The sequence below is a fragment of the Protopterus annectens genome, chromosome 11.part0 (genome assembly GCF_019279795.1).
Source record: "Protopterus annectens isolate FY-2018-M chromosome 11.part0, PAN1.0, whole genome shotgun sequence".
Taxonomy (NCBI): domain Eukaryota; kingdom Metazoa; phylum Chordata; order Ceratodontiformes; family Protopteridae; genus Protopterus; species Protopterus annectens.
The window spans coordinates 28,955,090-28,982,099 of NC_056745.1; the positions used below are offsets into that span (position 1 = coordinate 28,955,090).

The 27,010-nt window shown below is 37.3% G+C and overlaps 1 protein-coding gene across 1 annotated transcript in view; it reads right to left on the reverse strand.

The window, feature by feature from the left end:
• LOC122814897 overlaps positions 1–26,772 on the reverse strand; it is a 197,361-nt gene extending 170,589 nt beyond the window's left edge. Inside the window, exon 1 of the mRNA XM_044087162.1 lies at positions 26,517–26,772. Coding sequence (XP_043943097.1) covers positions 26,517–26,772 — 256 coding nt within the window. The remainder of the gene's footprint in view (positions 1–26,516) is intronic.
• Positions 26,773–27,010: the final 238 nt, after the last annotated feature.

The following is a 27,010-nucleotide window of genomic DNA, read 5'->3' on the forward strand; positions in this document are numbered from 1 at the left end:
TATGTTCATATAATACTTTCACTGATACAACTACATCCCTTACTGGCTAAGAATAAGGTCACTTGCAAAATATCATTGATATATATATATATATATATATATATATATATATATATATATATATATATATATATATATATATATATATATATATGTATACATATATATATATAGAGAGAGAGCGAGCGAGAGAGTTTTTCTCCCCGGGTCTTCACTGAAAAAGGATTTCTTGTCCAGTAGACGTTACCTAGTAAACAAATGTAAATAAATTAATAATAATAACTATATATATATATACAAAAGAACATATAGAAATTAATTGTAAATATAGGAGAATGGATCCCCTCCTACCTACAAAGTGGTCTAGCTTTTAATAGGAGTTTAATAGGAACCTTATCATTCAGACCACTACCAGAGTCTGCCCTCAATCTTATAATCCACCTAGTAGTATTCACCTTGGTTGTATTCATAATGTCACCCAAACTTCCATCTATTCTAGTCTTTTCTATAACTAAAAATTTGAACTGGTATGTATTGTCATTCTCCTGAACATCTTTCACCAATGCATTGGTTATATTCATACTTCCTATATTGTAATTTATTTATTTAACATTTGTTGACCAAGAAAGTCCAACTAGGACAGAGCCAATTTTCAGTGGAGGCCCACCGAGAAATGCTCCAGATGCATGTCTTTAGAATGTGGGTGGAAACCGGAGTACCCAGAGGAAACCCAAGCAAATGCAGGGAGAACATGCAAACTCCACACAGAAGGCACCCCAGCTGAGAATTGAACCAGAGAACCTTTTGCTGTGAAGCAACAACGTAAACTGCTGCACCACTGCACAACCCCTGTATTACCTATATTCATAGTCTTTACAGTCTTTAAGTCTAACTTTTTATGCATGTGTGATATATTTAAAACCTGTACATTATTCTGAAAATGTCTTTTAATTCTGTGGCTTTTAAAGCTGATTAGCCTGTCTTTTTGAATTTTTATTTAAGTTAGACAGAGCATGAACTGTTAACCCTGCCTATTTTTTTTTATATGTTTGCATGCTGTAATGGTAAAGTTACACCATTTATTACCTATGTTTTTTACCTTATGAACTAGTACCTTAGTGTACTATGATGTCTCTCTCTCTCTTATACCAAATAAAAAGTTTTCCTGTTGTTTATAGATTTACATCTTTAAACATTGTACTCTTTCTTTTTATTGCATAGCCTATCAAGCATGATGGCTATTTTCTGAAGACTAATTGAAATATGCACTAAAAAGATAAATGTATAAGTGGTCTTGAAACATAATTACCATATTCTCTGTGAACTTGGGTCTATAAATTTTTATTTAAATTTGCTCTATAATGCTACTTACCCTTTTTAACTGTTATGAATATTTATGAGTTATAATAGTTTACTAAAACTTTCTGTATTTTAAGTCTATACCTTTGCATTGCTTGTTAGTGTCCTTTTAATTTCTGACTAGCGTAAAATAATTATGTAAAGTACACTGTAATTTGTAAATGTGTACTGTAATCTGTAAACTGATTAACAAATTAAGCCTGCCCTGTTATGCCTTGAGTGCATTGAATAACTATTACTACCTATTCTTTAGATAACTTATCTTAATACTTTACGAAACTTATTCTTTCTGTATTTTAGGTCTATAGATTTGCATTTGATATTAGTGTCCTTTTTACTTTCTGACTAATGCACAATAATTATGTAAAGTGTGTTGTACTTTATAAATTAATTAGCAAATTAAGCCTGCTTTTTTATACCTTGAGTATACTGAATAACAATTGCTACCTAATATTTAAATAACTGATTTTAATAAGCCTGTAAAAAATAATTATGTTACTTGTCTTTAACTAATGACTGAATAATGTAATACGCCTGTTACAAATAAGTCTGTCACTTTACCCTTAACTAATGACTGAATAATGTAATAAGCCTGTTACAAATAAGTCTGTCACTTTACCCTTAACTAATGACTAAATCATCTAATTCTGTTACTTTACCCTTAACTAATGACCGAATAATGTAATAAGCTTGTTACAAATAAGTCTGTCACTTTAACCTTAACTAATGACCAAATAATGTAATAAGCCTGTTACAAATAAGTCTGTCACTTTACCCTTAACTAATGACTGAATAATGTAATAAGCCTGTTACAAATAAGTCTGTCACTTTACCCTTAACTAATGACTGAATAATGTAATAAGCCTGTTACAAATAAGTCTGTTACTTTACCTTTAACTAATGACTGAATAATGTAATAAGCTTGTTACAAATAAGTCTGTCACTTTACCCTTAACTAATGACTGAATAATGTAATAAGCCTGTTACAAATAAGTCTGTTACTTTACCTTTAACTAATGACTGAATAATGTAATAAGCCTGTTACAAATAAGTCTGTTACTTTACCTTTAACTAATGACTGAATAATGTAATAAGCTTGTTACAAATAAGTCTGTCACTTTACCCTTAATTAATGACTGAATAATATAATAAGCCTGTTGCAAATAAGTCTGTCTACCCTTAACTAATGACTGAATAATGTAATAAGCCTGTTACAAATAAGTCTGTCACTTTATTCTTAACTAATGACTGGATAATGTAATAAGCCTGTTACAAATAAGTCTGTCACTTTATTCTTAACTAATGACTGGATAATGTAATAAGCCTGTTACAAATAAGTCTGTCACTTTACCCTTAACTAATGACTAAATAATGTAATTATGTTACTTTACTCGTAAACTAATGACTGAATAATATGAAGTAACTGAGTATTATTTTTATATTTTGAGATTTGACTGAAATGCACTATACTGAACATATAACTGAATATGATGCCATAGTCTGAAACGTGACTGATATTTACATTAGCATATACTGAACATTTAAAAATAGCTGTGTATATTCTGGAAACTAACTAAACTAATACTAAAAGAATATCTTTTGCCAGTGTTAACTAAACACAGATGAAAGCATAACTGAAACCTGTACATATTATAGTCTGAAAACCAAACTATTATTGTCTGAACATAGACTGAAAGCTAGTACTGTTGACAAATTGTCTGAAACATGAGAACATTTTGACAGTGTTACCTGAACACAGATAAAAAATTAACTGAAATCTGTTTTTTGTCAGTATTCTCCGAACATAGATAAACTAAAACTAGTACTATTGTACAATTGTCTGAAAACATGAGAACATTTTGATTGCCTGAACATAGCACTTATCTTTCCTTTCTAATAAACTGTCTCTCATGCTTAACCAGCAAGGTTATTTTTTTCTTTCTGCTTAACTGTCTTCATAAATGAAACACAATTTATTTTACCTAATAACTACTTTAAAATGGAAGTTCCTAATCTAATATACTGATTTTCTTATAGCCATAAATATCAAGTGGGATTCATAAATTACCACACTGTATAGAATACATGTATGCTTAGTGTAATCTTTCTGAGTGACTAAGCACAAAAATATGGTAGGGATGTTTTTGAATAGTGCTTCAAGCATGTTTTTCAAATCCCATACTTAAATTCTTTATATGATTTCTTATTTCACATGCTTAACGACTGTTTTCTTTAGAAATATAATGTCAACACAACTATTGTTATTCTTTTGAAATCACATCATACAGCTTACTAAGTCCGACACAAACATAGCTATTCTCTTACCACAACTCCTTCCTGTTGGAAATAAAGATGTAAAGAACCAAACATAATGTGAAACAATACTTGATGTATAATGGAGTGTTATGTCAACCTATGTAAGCTCCTAGCAAGTGTAAAAACCCACATTGGGTACCTCACTTGAAAATGCCACTGCACTAATAAAGTCTGTCTAAGAGAAAACATGAATAAGGTGGGAAAAGTCAAATGTTATGCTCTATTGTTACACTGATTAAAAGAAACTGACCACAACCAGTCAGGTAAAATGGCATTATTAGCAAAACAAAACAATTCTAAATGAAATAAAAATCACTAACATCCCAACATAACCTTCATTACACTACTAAAATGCATAAAATATGAACTAAAACTACAACGGAAATGCATTAAAATCTGTTAGAAATTGTAGAAGAAAGCAAAATCATGAGACAATGAATTCAAAAAAGGCTGAGAAAACCACTTGTTCAATTGGAATTTGGGTAATTAATGCAGGTAAATGTTGATGATAAGCATTACTGTACAGAAAAAATGGATATGTAAAATGTGTGTCTAATCTCTATAATACATGAACTATCATGCACTTTACTATGGCAAAATTGGAAACTCGGTCACGACTTGCTGCTTTCACCACTTAATATGAGGGAACTTACAAAGCCTACACTGTTTGGCATTTATTTCTCAGATGTTAAAGCAAACATGGGAGGGCTGTGGCTGACAAAGTTCACAGATGACTGCAAACTAGGTGCCATAATCGATACACCAGCAGATACACACATCCTACAAAAAGGCCTCACTGAAACGGACAACTGGTGCCATAGTCACGGCCTTAAACTAAATGCCAAAAAATGTATAGTTATCCCTTTTGGAAAAAACAAAGTACCCACAAATTATCACATAGACAGCAACCCACTGAGTACCGAAAAAGTAATCAGAGACCTAGGGACCCAAGTAGACAGCGACCTCTCATTTGACACCCACGTTGCCAAAGTGGTTATAAAACATTCTACCTTGCACACCTCATCATGAAGGGTTTCACATCCAGATCCAAGGATGTCATTGTACCCCTATATTCCTCCCTCATCAGACCCATGATTGAGTACAATGCCCCATTTGGTATGTACCTCACCCGGCACTTGCAACAGCTGGAGAGACCACAAAAGTACCTCACCAAAAGGATCAAGGGTCTCCAACATATGTCTTATTCTGCCAGACTAAAGAAACTTCAGCTCTATTCAGTAGCATACCGCCTGCTCAGAGGTGATCTCTGCCTGACGTACAAGGCCATGTCCAATCAGGATCTGATGGACATGCTCCACCTCAAAAAATCCAAATCCATCAGGACCACAAGAGCTAAAGACTTAAACCTCGGCACAAGTATGAATAGGACATGCTGGAGGGATAGATTCATAACCCAGAGGCTTCCCATGCTTTGGAACAGGATCCCAGTTCATATTAGGCAGAGCCCCTCACTGACTCTCTTCAAGAGAAATCTTGATGAGTGGGTGGGAGATTGTAAATTTACCCCAGGGGTCACATCTGTGTCACTGCTAGACAGGGGCACAGTAAACTAATTCTATTATATAAGGGGACCTTCACTGTGTCACTACTAGACAGAGGCACAGTATTCTAGATTTTATCTGTACATTTTTGTACCATTTCATGGGATGGCAAAAGCCACATCACTATGGCTAGGCTTACAAATGCCCCAGGGCAGATAGCCTAGTACTATACTATGAAACTATGAAACAAGATATTTCATGACACCTATACCAGACACCCATACATTCCATACTATTCCATAGTATTCAGAATTTGATGAATGAACAGAAAGGTAGAAAGATATGTGCACATACAGATGCACCCCCCCACACACACACACACACACACACACACACACACATGACCACACACAAACACATTACATATGTTAAATCTTTTTCAGGAAATCACAGCTCTCAACCTCTGTAGATCAAGAATCAGGAACAAAAGTGCTCAGCTTTCCATCTGCAAAATGTGGAACACTACCTCTCGTAATGTGAGGTAAATAGTCAAAATGTGGATCACTTACTAATGACTTTAGCTACAAAGCTCACAGGATGGTTAAAATGTGTTATTTTCTACTTTTAAGAAGTTCCTGATGAAGTAATATGACAGTATAATTTATCAGATATCAGTTAAAAAAAAAATCTTAACAATGAATGTATGACAGACTCATATTAAGGAATGTTCCTGTTAATGAGGTATGTTTGACATGTATCTTGGGGAGAAACTTAAAAAATAATGGGTTGAGCTCAGGCAAAGACCCAAAATAGAGACAGATTTTAAAATTCTGTCTTATATAGTTGAAAGTTGCTAAAATAACAGGTTTGCATTTCCATATGTTTTCTGAAGGCTATGAAGTTTGAAAGTCAACTACACACACACACACACACACACACACACACACACACACACACACACACACACACACATGCACACACGCACACACACACACACACACACACACACACACACACACACTGTGCATCAATAAATTTGAAATGGCTCTTTGTTTTTAATGAAACAGTTTCTCCTGATGTTTAATTAATAAGTGAAAGAAATGTTTCTGGAATGCAACTTTTTGGGACTGACACATTGATTTCATACTGTGAAGAACTGCTGCTTTTTCAAAGCTGTCCCCATACATGAATTCATTGTTTTGGAACTCTGACCATACTATCAATGTTGTACATTGAAAATCATGGCACGGGCTCTTGAAAATTAGTGTTAAAAATTGTATATTCTAATTTCTTAGAATAGAAAGTCTTCAGATACTAAATCCCATATAGTTAGAGATAAGGAATCATTGTGCAGGCTTAGTTCTGCTATTTAATACTTTATGTATCCTTAAAAAGTTTGACATAAAGGAAGCCAGTGAGTCAATGAGGATTGAGGTAGAATCTGAGAGAAATAATCAAAACTATGTGAGGGCAGCCATGTGGTCAGAATTTTGTATGTTATATCTAGAACTCATGTTATCCCCACCACCCACCTATCATTTAAAAATGTGCATAACCTGCAGAATGTTGCCCCTACTTTGAGGGATGTTGTCCCCTAGAGTTCAAAGTGGGTATATTGTTGCCCTATACCTCAAAGGGAGGGGTATATTATTTTCAACTACTGCCCCTTACAACCATGAAAAGGCTATTTCCAAATGTGCATTTGTATCAGGTAGGCATGATTTACAGAGCTGTGCAGCATACACTATTTTAGTCAGTACTAAACATTCTGTGTTCACTGAGCCATAAAGTTTCTCAGAGATTCAAATAAAATTTACTCATGCCTGCACACGGAGTATGCCTAGCTACACCTTTGCCTGAGAGGTGTGATTCTGAATGACTAAACAGGTTTCATTAGTTTTAGAAATCCATTTTCTACAATGATTTATTATGTGCTTCAGAATCACATTGTTGATATGGTATAAAGAGGGTGGTTTATTCTCTAGCACAAAGGACTCCTGCATCCTTAGTATGTTTTTTTTTTAATTAGTGTGCTTTGGGGAAGCACATGCATGTCTCTCAACTGTCCTTGATTTTCATCCCTAATATGACTCCAATTTTAGCTCTGTCCCTCTTAACCCTTCCTAAAATTGTTGATTTTTGGAGAAAAGGTAATGCATTACACTTAATAAATAATGGCAATCACTAGAGTTATAGACTTCAGTTACCTCATAAAATGTATATTTATTCACATCTGTCTTATTCTGTCAGTGTTTCAGGTCAATAGTACTAATAGTATTAATATTTTAAAAGTATCCCTGATTGTTTCTGATTATTTTTAATTTGTCCTTGATTCTGAAAAGCTTTGTATCTGATTGAGAGTTGTGGTAAAAAGCTGTGCACAAATCCATTTGAATAGCACTGAAATAGTTAAAAATCTACTTTTTGTTGCCTTTCTCTCCGTTGCAAAACATTTCACACTAAGGCAGGAGGAGCTGCTCACTTTTAAGCACAGGAAAAGAAACAGTCATGAGATTATAGAGGGCAGGGATACTGTGATTTTAAACTCTAAAGTAAAACTAAATCACTGGATCTTTGAGGCAGATGGCCTCCCTGTTCTAAGGCAGGGCCTCAACTAGCGTTAAAGGCTGGATCACTTTTAGACAGAGAAACAAACAAAGTAAATGGCAACTACTCTGACCAGGAACACCATCTTTTAAACTCCAGAGTTAGACTTGTCTCATTGAGTACAAATTATTAAACGGCTCTCAATCCCCTTAAGTAACGCAGTTACTTTTCTAAGAAATTGGTAACAAATGCTCTGTCACAGGCCATACCTCTCAAGTGCACCACATTACGAGGAACGTACCTCATTTGGGGACTTAAAAAGTTCATGTTCCTCGAAGCTCCTCAAAGTTCCACATTGAAAGACTCTGTCACACATTCAGTGTTAGGAAATGTTTTAAGTGAAATCCATTGTAAACAGAAATTAATCATATTAATTCATGAAATGATCTTCTTTTATAAGTAAAACCAGCATATTTAACCATCTTATGACCTTCCTAGTTGAAGCTGTTGGTAAGCCATTAGTATGTGTGCCACATTTTGTCCATTTGTTCCACATTATGAGGGCTAGTGTTCCTCATTTTGGTGATGGAAGGTTGAGAGCTGTGGTCACAGCTAGAAAGCAAGTGAAGCTTATAAAAGCACTGAAGATTGCAGACTGTTTTCTTTTAATTGTTCTTTTATGCACGACAGGCGGTGTGAAAACTCACAACTGAAAACCCTACAGGTATTACTTATTAAGCGATTACTCAAAAAAAACATTCCCAAGAAATCTAACATGCGCCTTTCTCCCTTTGTTATTATTATTATTACTTCTTACTAACAGTGGAGCAAGAGAGTAATATTCTGAACCGCTGTGTTGGCATGCCTCCCAGAAGTACATACAATTCATAAATAAAAGCCCGACTGTGTCCCTTCCATACATTAGCTGCAGCCTGTACTGTTAGAATATGCATAACATATAAACACACTGCGAAGGTCTGAAAGTTCAGTCCTTGGAAAGGAAACATAAAACATGCAACGGTTACACCTCCGAGGACGAAATATTATGGGCATTTCAACAAGCCGTTATTTGGCAAATGACCCTGTGCTGTTATTTCCTCATTTCCTAACTAGAAATTTGGTTTGTAGAAAACCGAACAAAAGCAATAAATGTGGTAGATAAGTAGGACCAAAGCAGTTTCTAAATGGACCCCAACCCGTGATCTTTAAATCCAGTGCACTGTCTGGTGAAATGAAAGGCGGTGATTGCTGGTGTTTATTTGATTATTTTCCGGTCTCATCCTGGATAGTAAATGCAGAAAAGGAGCAATAAATGTAGTTTGCATTACACTGTAATGAAAGCTGGAAAACTTGAAAGGGTTTAGTGTTAACTGCATTGCTTTTCGGGACTATCACTTTCTGAAACGCAGGCTGGGTTTGAATTATGTTTTAAACATTAATTAACCCTAGACACCACGTGTTTTTTCTTTTCAGGGTACTTTGCATTGCAAACTAAGGATACAGTAAATAGCTTCTATCTGATCCAGTTAAATCAATTACAAACCTCCAAGTACTAACAATAATTTCAGTGCACATTCTTACCTTCATCTGACAGGACAATACCTCCTGAGTTCTGAACATTGTATTTAAACTAAAAGTTAAATAATTCGTCGTATTTGGTTCACCAAATTCCTGTTTCGTTTGAAACAAAATCATATCTGTCTGTAAGTACATAATAATCATTATACTACCCCTGCGCACAATATGAGTAAGTCAGGTTGTTGTGTCTTTCGGCTTACTACACTTAATTGTCGGGATAGTTTCCAAACATCACCTTTAAAATGAGGTGATTTAGACATAGAGCTATGATTTTAGCTACGAGATTTAGCCTTATTCTTATAAATGCATAAATATATTCTGTTAGGAAAAATAAGGAAGTGATCCTCTTTAAATGGTAGTGCTATTATTTTAGTAATCAGAGGTTAAGATGTGTGTTAAAATCACAGATAACCACAAAAGAAAACACAATAGTTCTATCGATGCAATGACCGTAAGACAGACAAAAAGAAAAAAAGAATAAAACAGTTACCTGTGGTTACTGTGACCCGGGTGCCTCGTCCCCAGTAATCCAAGTAATACAAATAATAAGTATCACTCCAGTAACCACGGCCTCACATCTCACTGTACGTCTAACACAATAAATGCAACATACATAAAACTGCAATGACAAATCTGTTATACCGATAAACTAGTGATTTATGCTTGTATTTTCTTATTAGCCAACTGTTTTATTGCTACTTTCAGAAATAAAACAGATAATAACACTAGCCTGCTACCGTGGACACTTTCTGTGATAGAATTTGTGCCAAAAAATTCTAAATAGGACATGGATGAAGAAAACATTCATTTTGTCACTTGCAAATTATAATCGAACTACTGTATAAGAGAAAAATACACTTTTTAAGTTTACCTGTGGTGACAGTGACGTAGGTTCCTCGTCCCAGTACTCGAACCTAAACAGAATTCCAGCTCATGGCCTCTGCAAAACGTTAACCTTACAGATAAATCAGCCTGTATCCATGCAAAGTACTGACCCAAAAATGCCCACTAACCTTTCTTCCAGCTGCTTACCTGAGTTTTGATTTAGTATTAATTGTGTCTTGACCGTTTTAAACGATTAATAACCTGGTACAGCGGATCAAGAAACAACCACAACTTTACATTTGATGAATTGTTTTATTTCATTCCATAATCCTAATAGCCTCTGAATTGATGCATAACTAAGAAACCCCAGTCCTTCACTGTTGTTTATTAAACTGATACACTTAATAAAATGTTTAAGACCAAAATTAGAAATGTACCTGTTGTCACTTTGACCATAGTTCCTTTTCCCCAGTTATACAAAGAATCACAACATTTCATTTTCCTTACCGTCACAAAACACAAAGGGTGTTACAGGAGCTCAGTAAAGGATGTACGACTGAGACACACTAGTACAAAGACTAGCATTTCAGCAATCCACAGATGAAATACTATGGATATCAGTCCTATCTGCAAAGACTCCCTGGGTAGTGTATTTTAATAGGAGTACAGAGCCTCACCCTCAGTAAGAAAGAAATCACATCGTTCATTCCTAAATCACTTCCTTTTTGTGAAATCTCACATTTGTGCCAGGATAGTAGAATTCTACAATAGGAGGTGTCTGCCCCATCATTTCATTAAATGAGGTTTACTGAGACATTTGGATAACCTTATGGATATGTTGTCTTATGTGATGATCACCAAACTCTAAGAATATTAACTATTTTATTTTCAAAATCGAATGCAAATAAAAATAGAAAATATTTTACATATATCATTTCTTTTTGGAGGGGTAGCATAAGGAGTTTTAACAAAAACATTTCATGAAGTTCTTCACTGTAGTAGCAGGTTTTAATCCCTTTTCATTGCAAAATGTTGAGACTTTCATCATGAAAATGATTTATTGCAAATGGTAGCATCCTTCATATTTTAAATCTAGCTGTCTTGACCTTCAGATAAATGGATTTCAAATAGCATCACAAATACTCACTTTAGGGATATAAACTTTTCTGCAGCATCAACAGAACTGTTTGGAGGGGCAGGAATATCTTGCAGAGGATACCATCACTCTGGAACAGACTCCTCATCCACACAGAACAAAGTTCATCCCTGTCTGCATTTAAACACAACTTGGTAATGTGGATATGAAAGAGACAATTTATTGCAGGATGGCCCCCTGTACTACTAATGGACAGAGGCAGCTCCTAAGCATTTTATCCCATGCATGGGTCCCCTCAAATTATCTTATGGTATGATCCCAGTTATTCTCATTGGGTAATATATAATTATTGACCATGGGATGGGTAAGCCCAGTCGCTAACCACATGGGACACATTAATGTGAGCACAGAAAGGAAAACTGGCTAGGCTTAAAATGACCCTCAAGGGTAGTCAGCCTAGTACTTACCTATGAAGCTAAAAGATGTTAGACCAAAATGTAGTCTACATGACATGGTACCTGATGGGGAGGTAAAAGATCCTTAGTATGCTTGTCAATTTTCCACTTGTCTTTATAAATAATAACTTGGTTCTCTCCTGAAAATGGGTAATGCCCAAAGTGACTAACACTTCTGTTATGGTGTGCATGGTTTACCAGGTTTGAATCTACACCACTGACATGAAATATCTGAGACAAAAGGTTTGCAAGCCTTAAAACCACACCATTGTCACACATTTTCTGCAAGGATTTGCTTGACCTTAATACCTTAAGACAAATGTGCTTTCTTGCTTTAGGTTATGACAAATACCTGCCAAATAAGCCTTATATATTGTACAGGTACAGAACAGAATTATAATCACTGGCTTCCCAAGTTTTCATATATATCAGTCTGAGCCAAGTACCTTTTAGTATAGATTTCTCAAAAGTATCTGAGGCTTACCCAAACTGATTTTTTCAGAGGTAAGTACTAGGTTAACTGATGTTATGGGCAATTTTAAGACTAGCCAAGTTCCATTTCAAAGGTGAGACTTAAACTCTGTACCTTGTGAATTTGAGGCAAATACCTTAATCACTATACCAACCCCATCTGTAAAAAAATCAATTGAAATTCCCTGAGTGGGAATCAAACCCAGGCCGTGGCAGTGAGATTGCCAAATCTCAACCACTAGATATCAACATATGGTTCATATGTTAGTACTAGCCCATAAGTCTGTAGACTATTACAAGCCTAGACAATGACTAGAAATTAGAATCAAACCATGCATCTTGTATCTGTGAAGTAAAAAAAAAAATAACTATTATACCATGCAATAATTCCCTTAACTGTTTTGTCATGCACCCAAAACCAGAATGTTTCTCATGAGGGAATACTGATATATTTCCAGTGCACCCTCAGTAATCACTGCCACCAGCTATACCAATTTACCACCAAGGTCTGAGTAACTAAACTCTTTTCAAATGAGTCAATAAATATATTAGTTTATAAAAGCAACATTCAAACAGTCCCTGTTCAAAAAGGATGGATACAAACAGTTACACCAACGGAGTAATCAACAAGATGCATAATTTATAAACTAATAAATAAGACACAGTCCCAAAATTTTATAACTGAATAATTGAAAATATTGTTCTTAAGAGAAAATCAATTAAATGCATAAACAAATGCCAGCTAAACTTACAAACCAATAAATCAATTGCACAGGGCAGTTCTACAGGCAAAAATACTTTAAACAGATAAATGATAAGTGAATAATTGTACTGATTATTCTTAGCACTTTTTCCAGAAAACTGTTCCCAAACTACAACTAAGATGCTAAAAATGTCCAGAGACTGCAGATGACACAAAAGCAGATTTTCAGAGATTTAGTTTTTTTGTCTCTAGGAAAGCAGGCCATCTTTCCCTTTTCTGAAGTCCAGGTTGAAAAAGTAAATCCATAATGCACTTGAAGAAGAAACTAAAGGAATCTTGATTAAGCACTGTCTGCAAATTAGAGGTTTTCTGAATCCAAACAATCATCTCAGACCGAAATGAAAGTGCATCAGCATCCCTGGTTCAATGCTCCTAGCTAGTTAGTATGATTTTAAAACCAAACTAAACTGAGATCTACGCAGAAACACAGTTTGAGAAGGTTTTTTTTGCATATTTAGAATCATGTTACATTTCTTCTACTATTTCTAACATATTTTACCAGAACCCCCACACATGCTTGAGAAGATTATACTAGAGCATGAGTAACGTGCAGAAAAAAGAAAAAAGACGAACAGCATAACACCGAATACTGATTCCCATATGAAATCATAGCCGGTGCAGATTGTAAGCATGCACCACCGATGATTCTCACTTAAGAACGTTTTTCCCCTTCTTTTAGTGGGTGTAGCCATGAAGTTGGTATATATAAATTTGGATGGTGTAGGGGGTTACCTCCAAAATCAGAGCATGCAGGAGGGCTTAACCCCCTGGAAATAAAAACACGTAAAAATGGATTTTTTTCACCCTTTTGTGTTTCAGGCATTTTTTTCATCCTTTCATCTCATTTGCTACTAGAACATTGTCTTTTCTTAATAGAACCATTTTTACATTAGCAGTTAACTCTTTCTTTTGTTTGGCAGGTGGATCCCTGTGCCTAAATGTCCTCCACCAGAATGATTCCCCCTAGTTTAGCAGTGAAAATGCCCATAGACTCTTGTAGTACTGCTTGGATTTCATGAACATGGATAAGGGATTGCTACTGCTGTTGTGGCAGCACTACCGGGGTCTCCTACAAGATCCCCCTATGAAACCTCATGTAAGCCACAGGACATAGTAACTTTAGGGTCTCCTACAAGACCCCTGTGAAACCTCCTGTAAGCCACAGAATGTAATAAATACCACTGACCTTTCATCATGGTGGGTCCTTATCATATCAACATGGTCAAGTTTCTATTTTTGCATCCTGCTTAGCAAGTCCATCACATAATTATCACTACTTACCTTCCTTACAGCAGTGGAAGGTCCCTTCCATGCTGATTTTATTTATTTTTCTAAACAAGGAGAAAAACCATTGTGTTTTGTGCAGAAGTATATTCTAGGGCTCCCAGTGTTTGCTCCTACTTAACCTTTTGATGCTGTTTTGTTTATGCTCGGTGCTCCTGTGCCAAACCCATGAGTTCACTAAAACAGTCTCTGAAATTCAGTGCAAATACTACTCGTCTGGCTACTTGTGGGAATCATAGTATCCCCCAATCATCATCATCATCATCATAATCATCATCATCATCACCATCATCATCATAATTATCATCACCATTATCATCATCATCATCATCATCATCATCATCATCATCATCATCATCATCACCATCATAATCATCATCATCATCATCATCATCACCATCATCATCATAATCATCATCACCACTATCATCGTCATCATCATCATAATCATCATCATCATCATCACCATCATCATCACCACTATCATCATCATCATTATAATCATCATCACCATCATCATCATAATCATCATCACCACTATCATCATCATCATAATCATCATCATCATCACCATCATCATCATAATCATCATCACCATCATCATCATAATTATCATCACCACTATCATCATCATTATCATCATTATCATCATCACCATCATCATCATCATCATCATCGTCATCATCATCATCATCATAATCATCATCATCACCACTATCATCATCACCATCACCATCATCATCATCATCATCACCATCATCATCATCCTCCTCCTCCTCCTCACCACTATCATCATTAACTCCCTTTTTCCAGTTTTCTACATGGGTCAGGGTGTCGTGGGATCTAAATTAGAACATCGAAAGTTTAATAGTTCCAATCACTAAAGGTCGACCTATTATTGACCAAACTATTAAAATTTTGAATGTTCATAAAAATAAATAAAAAAAAAAAAAGAAAATCTAAAGGGTGTAGGCAGGGGTAGCCCCCCTGCACCCCCACATGGGGGGCTGCACCCTCCACACCACCCGCTACTTAAATATACCAACTCTGAGACCGCACTACATTAAAGTAAATGGAAATCTCCCCTTACTGAGATTTCCATTTACCCGTTCGATGTTCTCCACTTTCGCTATTCTCGTGTTGACAATGTTGGATTTGACATTATCGGCTTTCGAGGATATAATATAGATCCGGGTGTCATGTTAATTGTCATCTTTCTCTAGTCTGTACCACTCTCCTAACTTCTTCAACACTCATTCCTTACTGATATAGATCTTCCCTAAAACAATCCATCCACCTCTTTGCTGGATGCACTCGTTTCCACTTACCTTTTTCCTGTCTGTCCCAAATCTTCTTTAACAGATTGTCTTTTGCTTTTCTTCTCATGTGCCTGAACTACCGTAATCTGTTCTCTGAAATTTTTTCTCATCTGGTCTTATGTCCTCATTTCTTCATCTATCCCACGGTGTGCATCTTACCACTTATCTCAGGCACTTCATCTCCATCACCTCTAGCTGCCTCAAATGCTCTGTCTTTACTGCCCAGGTTTCTGTACCATACAGTAGTACTGGTCACACAGCTGTTTTGTACACCTTACTTTTCAGCTTCTTTAGCATTCTTCTGTCATACACTACCCCATCACTCTGTGCCAGTTGGCTGTAGCTCCTACAATTCTATCTTTGACCTCATCATTCAGACTTCTCTTCTCCTCAACCACCCCTCTCAGATACTTGAAGCTGTTAACCTGTTCCATTACTTTCCCTTCTATCTCAATTCTCAGCTTCTACTGACTTCCCCCATTTGCTGCTATTATAACTGTCTTATCTGTATCCAGTTTCATCCCATGTATTTTTATGTATGTGTTTCATTCCCCTATGCTTTGCTGAAGTTCTTGCTCAGAATCTGCCAATAATACCATACCATCTGCATACAGCAACTTTGTTGAGCTGCCCCTCTGACGTATTTCCTAATGTAGTTCATCACTAGTGTCAAAAGCAGTGAGCTCAGAGCTGAATCCTGATGCACACTCACTCCCAATGGAAACCCCTCTGTGAGACCAAGCACTGTTTGCACTTGAGTCATTGGGTCCTTGTCAATAGATTGTACTAATGCTGCCAATGTTTCTTGGACTTCAAACCACCACAGGACTTCCCAAGTCAGCTTTCTTGGGACCTTGTCATATGCTTTTTCTAAGTCTAGCAATGCTCAGTTGGACTGTTTCCTCACATGTAGCTTCTTCTCATTTAGTAGTCTTCTTACAAGCATCAAGTCAGTTGTGCTGTATCTTGATCTGAGTCAGAACTGCTCATCTCCTATCTAATTTTCTACTACTCTGCATATTTGTTTATAAGTCATCCTCTCCAGAACTTTCATGCAATGTGACAGGAGTTTGATACCTCTGTAATGTCCAGAGCTGTGAATGTTCCCTTTGCTCTTGAACACTTGCACTATTATGCTTATTCTCCGGTCATTGGGATATGCCTTTCTCTCCACACTTGCTTGAGTACTATCAGGAACCATTTCTCCCCGATCTCACCTAACATCTTATCATATCTGCTGTGACTTTATCTGACCCTGCTGATTTCTTTGATTTCTTTTTCCTTAGCACTGTTCTTACTACTTCTGTGGTGGGCTCTTTGTCTTCTCTCACCGTAGGCTGTGCCTGGGTCAGTACAGCTCCTCCTCTTCTCTCATCACAGGCTGTGTCTAGGCAGTACTGCTCCTCCCCTTCTCTCATCATAGGCTGTGTCTGGGGCAGTACAGCTCCTCCTCTTTTCTCTCCATAAGCTGTGTCTGGGTCAGTACAGCTCCTCCTCTTCTGTCATCATAGGCTGTCTGAGGCAGCACAGCTCCTCCTCTTCTCTCATCATAGGCTGTGTCTGGGGCAGTACAGCTCCTCCCCTTCTGTCATCATAGGCTGTGTCTGGGGCAGCACAGCTCCTCCTCTTCTCACATCATAGGCTGTGTCTGGGGCAGCACAGCTCATCATAGGCTGTGTCTGAGGCAGTACAGCTCCTCATCTTCTCTCATCATAGCCTGTGTCTAGGCAGTATGGCCTCATGCAGAAACTGCTGGAAGTACTCCTTCCATCTGCCTTTGATGTCCTGTGAACTGGTGGGCAAGTTGTTGCTGGCATCCCTTATGACTATCTTCCTTATCTTTCTTTCTTTGCCTTGCAGCCTGATATAGTTTTTTTTGTACTATCTGCTGACTTTCCAGAAGCTGGTAGAGTGCCTCTGATGTCTTCTTCTTTGTATTGCAACTCCTTTTGTAGATTCTTTGTTAGCCAGGAACCCAAGATAGTGGTAAAAAATGTTACCAGACAAGACCAATATTACATTCTGATGAAGTCCTAATATTAGGATGAAAGGACTTAATAAAATATCATTGCTTGGCAACATTTGGCTAGTGACTGCCTGATTCTAATGTTATCTTTTCATTGGTTATTCTTTGTTACCTGCATTCTTCCTAGCCTGGTCTATCTTTTCTATCTCACACTTTTTTTCTGTACTCCTTTCTGCATCCCTCCACCAGCTTTCCTTATGTCCTTTATTTCCATACCTGTCTCAGATGCAGATCTGTTCTGTAGTCCTCACACATGCTGTTTTTAGGTATTGCTATTATTCTTCAGTACCACCTATTTCCTCTTCTTCTTGAGGTGCTAAAGCTCTGAGTAATTCCTTGAACTGTTGTGCTTTCTCTTCAGTCAGCTTCCAGGTCTTCAGCATGGTTTCTGTTCACCTTAGAGCCTTATCTGACCACTGCTTGCAGCTGATTGTGGCAATCAGTGGTTTATGCTGTGGGCTGACTGTTTCACTGGGGATGATTTTGCAATTGCTGATTCTACCCAGGTGCCCTTTCCTTTATAGTAGAAATTCTACCTGACTTTCATGTAGGTCACTCTTGCATGTGATCTTGTGACTGTCTATGTTTCTGAACCACATGTTGGCTACTACCAAGCCAATTGCTAGACAGAAGTCAAGAATTGCCTCTCCTTCTTTATTTTCAGCCCTTATATCAGTCTGATTGCCATGAGTCTGTCACCAATTCTGATGACATCTCGCATTGCCCTCTAGAGCCTCTCTCTCATCACAATTCTCACATCATTTCTAACCTGTCCTCCTCCTGAGTAGCAGAGTCTGGATCTCAAGCCAAGTGCCTTTGCTGCACTGCCCTTCCATCTTGTCTCCTGGATACATAAGATGTCCAGCCTCCTCCTTGCCATCATGTCATATACTTCCAAGCTGTCCTGTTAGAGAACCTACACTGAGTGTGGCAATTCTTAGCTCATTTTTGGCAAGTTGATTGGTTTTATGTCCAGCTTTCACTCATCAGAACTAAGCCAAATAATCCAGATTGGGCCACTGGACATTGTCTGACCAGTAACTAATTGACTCATGGCTGCTGGGTTTTATGGCAGGCAAACACTGGCTAACAGGGACTCATGCACTCATCGAACCATTAGCATGGGTCCCTGGTGCAGGTTGGAGTGGGTCAGGTCTTCAAACCTCATATCACTAGCAAATACTCATGCCTAGTTAGAGCCATTGGTCAATATGACCTAATCACCTACAGCCATATTTTATACCATGAAGTAGCTTTCTCTGTCATGACATGGTGATTCATATCCTCCTATCTTGAGGATACTGTGCACCACAAAAGATGCCCAAAGCTGTTGGTCTATACAGTCTTTCCTCTGTAGGCACAATGTAGATTCTGTACTGCTGCACACAGCTCCATTCTTAGCTAAGTTTGAGATGGTAGCACTCAGCATGCTTTCCAGAGGTGAGAGGAATCCCACAGAGACATGGGAAGAATATGCAAACTCTAAACAGAGGGGCAATTGTGCATATGTAAATAGGACACAGAGCAGGCATATGTTACCCACCATTTAGATTGGTCTGCACATGGTCTTAAGAATGGAATTCATTTTCTCTACCAGACCATTTTTGGTAGATAGAAGGAAATAGTTTTAAAATGCTTTATCCCACAACCCCAAAGTGCTTTTACAAGTAGGACAGTAAGTCTGACATAATAGTAGTGCCTGTGTCTATCAGTATCAGAACCTACCAGGCTGAAAATTTCAAGCACAGATTTGCCACCATTTCTACCTCAATAGAAGACAAATCACAGCTTTGTTGTGCTCAGTAGCATAATCTATCACCACGACCAAGACATAAACCTTATCAGTGGTATTTGAGGTACTAAGAGATCCCAAAATACTGCTACACTTTGTAATGGTATCTTAATAACAGGTAAGGGCATCAAAGTAACCATTTTTATCAACAAAATTTATCGAAGCATAAATCCAAAGAAAAAGAAAACATAACATGGGAAAATGTGACTATTATAATGACAAAAGACATCAAAGAACTGTGACAAAGCATAACATACAGTGTAATTAACCACCACCAATTATATGAATCAACACAAACCACAAAAAGAAAGGACATTAACTCTAACACAATATATAATCAAAATCTGTTTTAGAGTACAGTATAGCTATTAACACCATTGATTTTTTAACCAGATATGACAGTTGGCTTAAAGGATTAGGAAGTTGTTAACAAACTATTTCCTGTAATCCTGAGGTACAAGGTTTGATTCCCACAACCTCAGTCACCGAAGTGTATGACTGAGCAAGTCACTTAGACTGCTCCCAGGCTGAGTCTGAAAAAAGGTCCATGGAGGTCATTGTTCTACCCTGGAAAACAAATAAATCATAAGATGTGAAAACTTTTTGTATATATTGTATCAAGTAGCTGTTATCAACTGTAACTTTTGTCTCATTTTCTGCATTGCAATATTGTATAATGTCTGTGATATGTTGTTTGTTTTAATCTGCTTAAATTGATATTGAAAATCTTGTTTGATTTGCTTAGTTTGACATTTAAAAATGTTCCTAAAACCAAAAATTGAATTAGATTTGTAAACTGCATTTTGTATCTTGTACTTAAATTGTGGAGCTTTTCTCCCCGGTCTTCCAGTTTAAAAGGACCTGTGTCCAGTCAGACTTTCCCAGTTAACAAATGTTAAATAAATAAATTAGTTAAATAAATAAATAAATAAATAAATCATCCTACCTACTTTAAGAAATGATGTATGTTTTCAGATAATCCTATGATTATTCATTAGGAATATAATAATAAACCAAACCAATGCTAACAAGTTATAGTAGATCGCTAGACAACAGAGGCTATGACTTAAAAAAAGCAATAATAAAAGTCTGTGGAAAGAGGGGGAAATCATTTAACATTGTACCAAAATGGCCATTGTACCTGTATATTCACATTTATTCAGTTAAGCAGATGTCCTATTGGCTAAAGTAAAAAATATGGAATACTTTCTCTGTGCCTCACTGTTGTAAGCTGACCAATTTATAATGTCTTAAGGGGTTGATTTCCATTTCTTGAAAAGAATAGTTACTGTTATGATTGCCACCATTCTATGCCATTATACTGTATTCTTGTTAGCTTAATAGGTGGGATTTCTAGACCTAATAACCAGAAGTCAGAGGATTCTAAGGAGGGAAAATGCACTCTTAATGTCAATGAAGCTGCATCCTGAAACAGTTCCCAAAACGTCCTGTTTTCCAGGCAAAACCCAATCACGTGGACATAGTCAGGCTTTTATCCACCACATTTCCAACATGTGTTTCCTAGACAGCCCCTTCCCCTAAAGATTCCATTTGGAGAATGTTGGTACTGGTGAATTAGTTTGTAATTTGTGAAAGCTGAATTAGAAGAATTCAAGAAAATTTTCCAGGTCCCCAAAACAGGGCCCAACTGTTATTGCAATGTCCAAGGCAAGGCTCCATTTAAGCTGCAAGGAATCATTCCCATAACATGCACAATTTATAAGATAGTTATAAATATATCTGCCAGTATTCAGCTCTGGTAAGTTTTAGTAAGCAGACACTTTTGAATTAAAAATGTGAGATGATATCTTGTCAAATGCAAAAGTGTCATCATTTCAAAGAGTGGTTCAATGACCTTAATTGTAGATATTGCCAGAATCAACAGCCTGCTGCATTCATTCTCTGTCTGCACGCATGAAAAGACAGAAGGATGGGTGAACCTGTTGTATATAAATCCTGCCAAAAGAAGATCTCTTGGTTGTCCCAATTCTGCCAATAAAATTAGTTTGTGCTGCATTAGGTAACATGGTTTGACTCATGTCCTGTCCCATGGACATGGAGAGTGCTCTTTACCACACCCAAACACCTGTAAATCACTGATATCCCTGCCCCCAGGAGCCCATACCTTACTTATCTCATCCTAAGCCAGAATAAATTTCTTTAACAAAATGACTTGCATTTCTAGAGGTAGCCAGCTAGGTGATAGTAGTGCTCTAGCCAATAATGTTTGTGCAATGGATGCCACCCTGATGTACACACACACACACACACACACACACACACACACACACACACACACACACACACACACACACAGGGTCATAAGGGGATACAGTGGGAAGGAGGTACATCTTGATAACTCATATCTTAGCAGAAAAATGGATGTGGAGCCTCTTCCATTCCATTATAGTAGTCCTAATAGAATATAATTGTTTAAGATTCAGGACTGGAATCTCCCATATATTACTGAAGAGTTGGATTCCATGTTGATATGCATATGGACCGCTACTACAATGCTTCTATCCATTAACAGGGGCCCTTGGGAATTGGCATTCTTGTTAAGGAAGAAACAAGACCATTTATGCCGCTTAAGCACAAGATCAGAGATATGTCCAGAATCTACTAGAGTGCTCGAGACTGCATACGAGTGTTTTAGGGCCTGTTTTAAAACAACACAAGTTCAGAATTCCGAACGCTCACAAGAGTGGAAATTCAAGAACCCGAAGGCTGCACCCCCCCCCCCACAACCCCTACTAAATATATAAAACTGAAAAGCCACACAGTAAAAGCCAAACCTGGTTTATTAAACAAAATATAGCATACACAAGCAAGGTACTAAGCGCTTTCACCCTTCAAAACCTAGGGCATCATCAGAGTACTAAATACGTCATTACATATCCACCCCTAATATACATAATTACTAATAAATTAATTGATAAATAAAATACAATACTGGCAATAAAACCTTTCAAATTCATCAGAAAAAATCAATTGTAATACATATTATTGTATTATACATATACTTAAAATCAATCCATTTAAATAATACCCTAGGAATATATAAATAGTAGTATAAAAACTTGCAATCAAACAAAATATGTACAAAGAAGATGATTTACTATTAAAATCCTATTCTAAAAACTCTAGTAATATATAATTAAATATATATATATATATATATATATATATATATATAACTACCAACCCCCCCCCCCCCACCACAGACCGTCTTCACACACTTACCTGCTCGCACTTAACGTCTCATCACTGCAGCATACTCACACAGCCTTTTAACCATATATATATATATACACACACACACACACACACAAAATAGCATTGTAAGAACAGTAGAAATTAATTTCAATACACTAAAAATAAATTTTGTGTAGATGATATCCTGAATTGAATTGGAAATAAAACAAATAACATATTATATCCATTTCAATAAAAGTATAACACCTGTAGTTTAGATAAACATGTAAATTCTATAAAAGACTGATCAAATAAAATATATATTCCAACTCAGAGATCACACTACAATGAGGAAAGGGCAAATATTCTGATCTACACTCTACTGCAATCAAAAAATAACAACATTGAGTTCCTAAATTTCCACTCGTGAACGTTTGAAATTCTGAATTTTTGTCATTTTAATATAGACCCGTGTTTTATTGGATCCCTCAGCCGAATCACTTGTCATCTGCAAACCACGAGGAGGAGTATGAAGGTATTATTAACTGTAATGTCTGCCTTGCTGTATTGCTGGCATAAGCAAGTGGCCGGATTTTCAGTGGTCAAAATAAATAGTAAGGGAGAGAGTGGGCATCTCTGATGTGTCCCACATTGTGAAGTAAAAGGGGTAGAAATAATGCCATTCATAACAACTTGAGTTAAATGATTATTACACCAAATCTTACAGTTGTCCAGAAACTTTCCCTGAATGCCATATGTCTCTAGTGTTTCCCAGACAAAATCCCAGTCCAGACAATCAAATGCCTTTCTAAAGTCCAAAGAAAAGGCTCCTCGTAATGTGCCCTGCACTTTTCTGAACTGCATAATAATCATCCATAACTCGAGTAGCTGTGGAACCTCTCTGTCTGTTGTCAATAAACCCTTGTCGCATGGGGTGGATCAACTGGAGTAGAAATGTTTCCAGTCTACATACTAATATCTTGTCACATAGCTTCAGTTCAGTCAGGAGAAGGGAAACTGGTTGATAAATTAAGGGAGACTGAAAGTCTACTCTGGGTTTAGATAAGAAAACAGCTGAGGGCAATCGCAATGAGGTCAGAAAGACTCCCAATTCCTAGACATTTTGATATAGTACCACAGCTCATTAACCACAACATCAGAATAAGCTGAGTACAAATCCCTGCAGATGCTGTCCAGCACTGGATAATTTCCTTTCTACAATAATTTTACAGCCTGCAAATACCTGGCCACCCATACCCAGGCTTATATATACCCCCATTAAAAAAAATAAAACATTGGGTATCAACACTTGTCAAATACATTTTGGAACCATGGGTAAACTTCTTAAATCTTTGAGCTAGAAAATTTGGAGGCATTATATTTTTATCCCAGACCTGCATTTTCCATTTCTCCCATCTGTCTGCTTCTATCACTGTCTGGATATACCTATACTCTTTCCTATTCTGTTTAGTCTCTCTCTGTCTCCTTAGGATTTGAACTGCACACCCATTTTGTTTATAGTTGTTTTCCTTCTCTCTCAATATATATTTCAATAACTAGTAACTATAGTAACAAAGTACTTAATTGCATTTATTCTGATGCACTTATTACTGCTTGGCAGTAGCCTGATTAAATTGTAACTGTTATTCTAAGTCTTTTGGTTTAAACACTTGGGCTTCAGACCAGTTGTTTTACATTAAGAAGGTTTGTGGTCTCCACTGCAGAACAGATACCTTACATCCTTGTAAGTTGGGAGTTGCTGATTGAAGGCTTAGTGTCTGTTATTCTAAAAGTGTAATAGTTCTGGTTTAAACATTTGGGCTTAGGGCCAGTTGTTTTACATTAAGAAGGTGTGGTCTGCACTCTTGTGGGAGGAGAGGGTAGATTCTGCCATTCTGAGCTGGGAGTTTCTGGTTAAAGGCTTATTGTGCCTGCTTATTTGAACTGTTTCTTTCTGAAATTGGTACACCTTGTCTGCTGTAGCACAAGACTAGATTCAGACCTGCTGAATCTAGCTTTGTTTGTATAACTTGAACACTAATCTAGGCCATCTTTTTCTGGAGAAGGTTCCCCTGCACCGTAGTGGCAGGAGTGTGCAATTAGAACTTGTCTGATCGAAGACTGCTGGAACGGGGCTCAGTTTTTAGCTTTTTATTGGTTAATTGGTTAATTTGTTTAAATCAGTTTGCTCATTTGCTACTGTTATATTAAAAAAATACACTTTATACATCGCCGCTTAGCTAGGGTTAAATTATTCCTGGCGTCATAAAGTCTGCTCTTTCCCTTAGAACTAGCCAGTTTTTTAGTTTTAGCACTCAAATCAGTTTCTTTGAGCTCAGCACTTGTTCAGGACTCATTGTAAGCACAAAATAAGCTACAAATTACTACAGCAGTCAACTTTCCTCACTTGTCTGGAGGAAAACAGTTTTTAGTACTTAATAAATAAGCACCTATCCAGGCATGTCTATGGGTCAGCTCCCAATGTTTTCTCCTGTCTAGCTGATGAATATAGGCATCTTTAGGCAATGCAGCAATTGCCTCATCTACACAGACAACCCTCTCCTCCTACCACCCAGCACTACAACCTATGAGAGATGCACTTATATAGCCAAACTGGAAGCAAAGCTCTCTTCACCCAAGACTGGACTAGACAGTTAAGAGGAGAGGGTAAACACTTGCACCACACTACACTCATCACATAGTCCATCAAAACCTACACCACCAAAACACACACATAGAAACACAAAACACACACCTACATTCACAGAGACTCTCAATAAAAATCTTCCCAAGCAACAGAGACCTCCAAAGTAAAAATGCAAGCAAGCTCCACCCCCGAACACAACCCAAATGACACATAGCCCAAAAACTCAGTGTGCCACCCAACCACAGCCCATAAGGCATAACAACGTACCCAACACTCTAGCCATAGGTGACTCTATAGTCATGCATACTGATGTTCCACTCACTGGGCTAAACAAGGAGAAAGTTACTGTTGGCTGCCTGTCGGGTGCAGGATGTGCCACATAATGCATGCACTCAGGTCACTCCACAACAAGTACAAATATGACTCTATTCAACCATCTGTCATTGTCCATGTTGGTATGACTCTAGCCCTGAGTAGCATCCTGCCATCACCCAGAATGATACCACAGTACAAGGACAAAATGATTGACTTCAACAATTGGCTAAGCTTTTGGTGTAATTCTAAGGGGATTCAGTATCTGTCTGCCTGGGATGACATGACTGACAGACCACGATGCTTTGCCAGAGATGGCCTGCACCTGTCACCCTTGGGATTCCAGATACTGGCTAAGGCTCTTGATATCCCTATAGTGCCTTTTTTAGGCAAGATTCAAATGTCAAATTCACCACCTTAACAGGTACAAGCAAGCAAAATCTGAGGATAATGCTACTCAATGCTAGAAGTCTAAACCTTAAAATGCACTCACTTGAGACACTCCTTAAAATGGAGAACATCTATATCTGTGCAGTGACAGAGACCTGGTTCAAGGCTCTAGAGAGCACCCCTGCATTACCAGGCTATAATTCAGACCACACCTTTCGGCCACCTAACCTGGACCGAAACACTAAAGGTGGAGGTGCATCCATATTCATTAAGGATATCTACACCTCCAGGCTAGTTACTCAGCATAATGCATCCAAGATTATCCACTTTAGGTTCATAGGTTGGTACTAAGCTAACTGCCCTTGCGAGCCATTTTAAGCCTAGCCAATTATCCCTTGTGAGACTCAAACCCTGCACCTTGTATTTGTAAGGTAAACACCTTAACCATTAGGCCACCCTCACAACCATCAGAATTTGGGGGTGGTGGCTTAAACCTCATAGTCTGTCAGTTTGTAGACTGAGTATTCTCAAAGTGGTCAGATTCTTTAGTGTCATCTAGGTGTATCTTCTCTTCATAAAGTGTCAATGGGTCCCGAATAAAAAGGTGAGCGATATGCTGTGCCAACAGATGATCAATACCTTTTATAACTAGCAAAGAATATATGTCTTTAGCTATAATTAAAGGAAGGTGACTATATTTTTCTCCACATTTAGACAAATAACTGTCAATGGAATCGTATCTGGATTTACTGATTCTGTATTTGTTGTTCTTTAAAGGCTCTAAGCCCCTTTCTTCTCTAGTATGATCATCGACAGAAGCAGCAATAACTCCCCATCGACAATCTATATTAGATACGTACCCTCTGTAAAATGGAGATGCAGCACTTAAGGCCATCACAATCGGGCAAATTGTAGCTAACTGGTCATAAAGTGCAACTAACTCTGGGCAAGACCGCAATCCAAATTGTAGCTTGCTACAGATCCCCCACCATGCCCCAGGATTCCCACTCCTCATTTCTTGATACACTGGAAAATATTACAGTACAAACCTAACACCCTAATAATGGACGATTTCAACCATCCCACCATTAACTGTGAAAACTACTCATGTACCAACTCCTTTGCTCAACGTT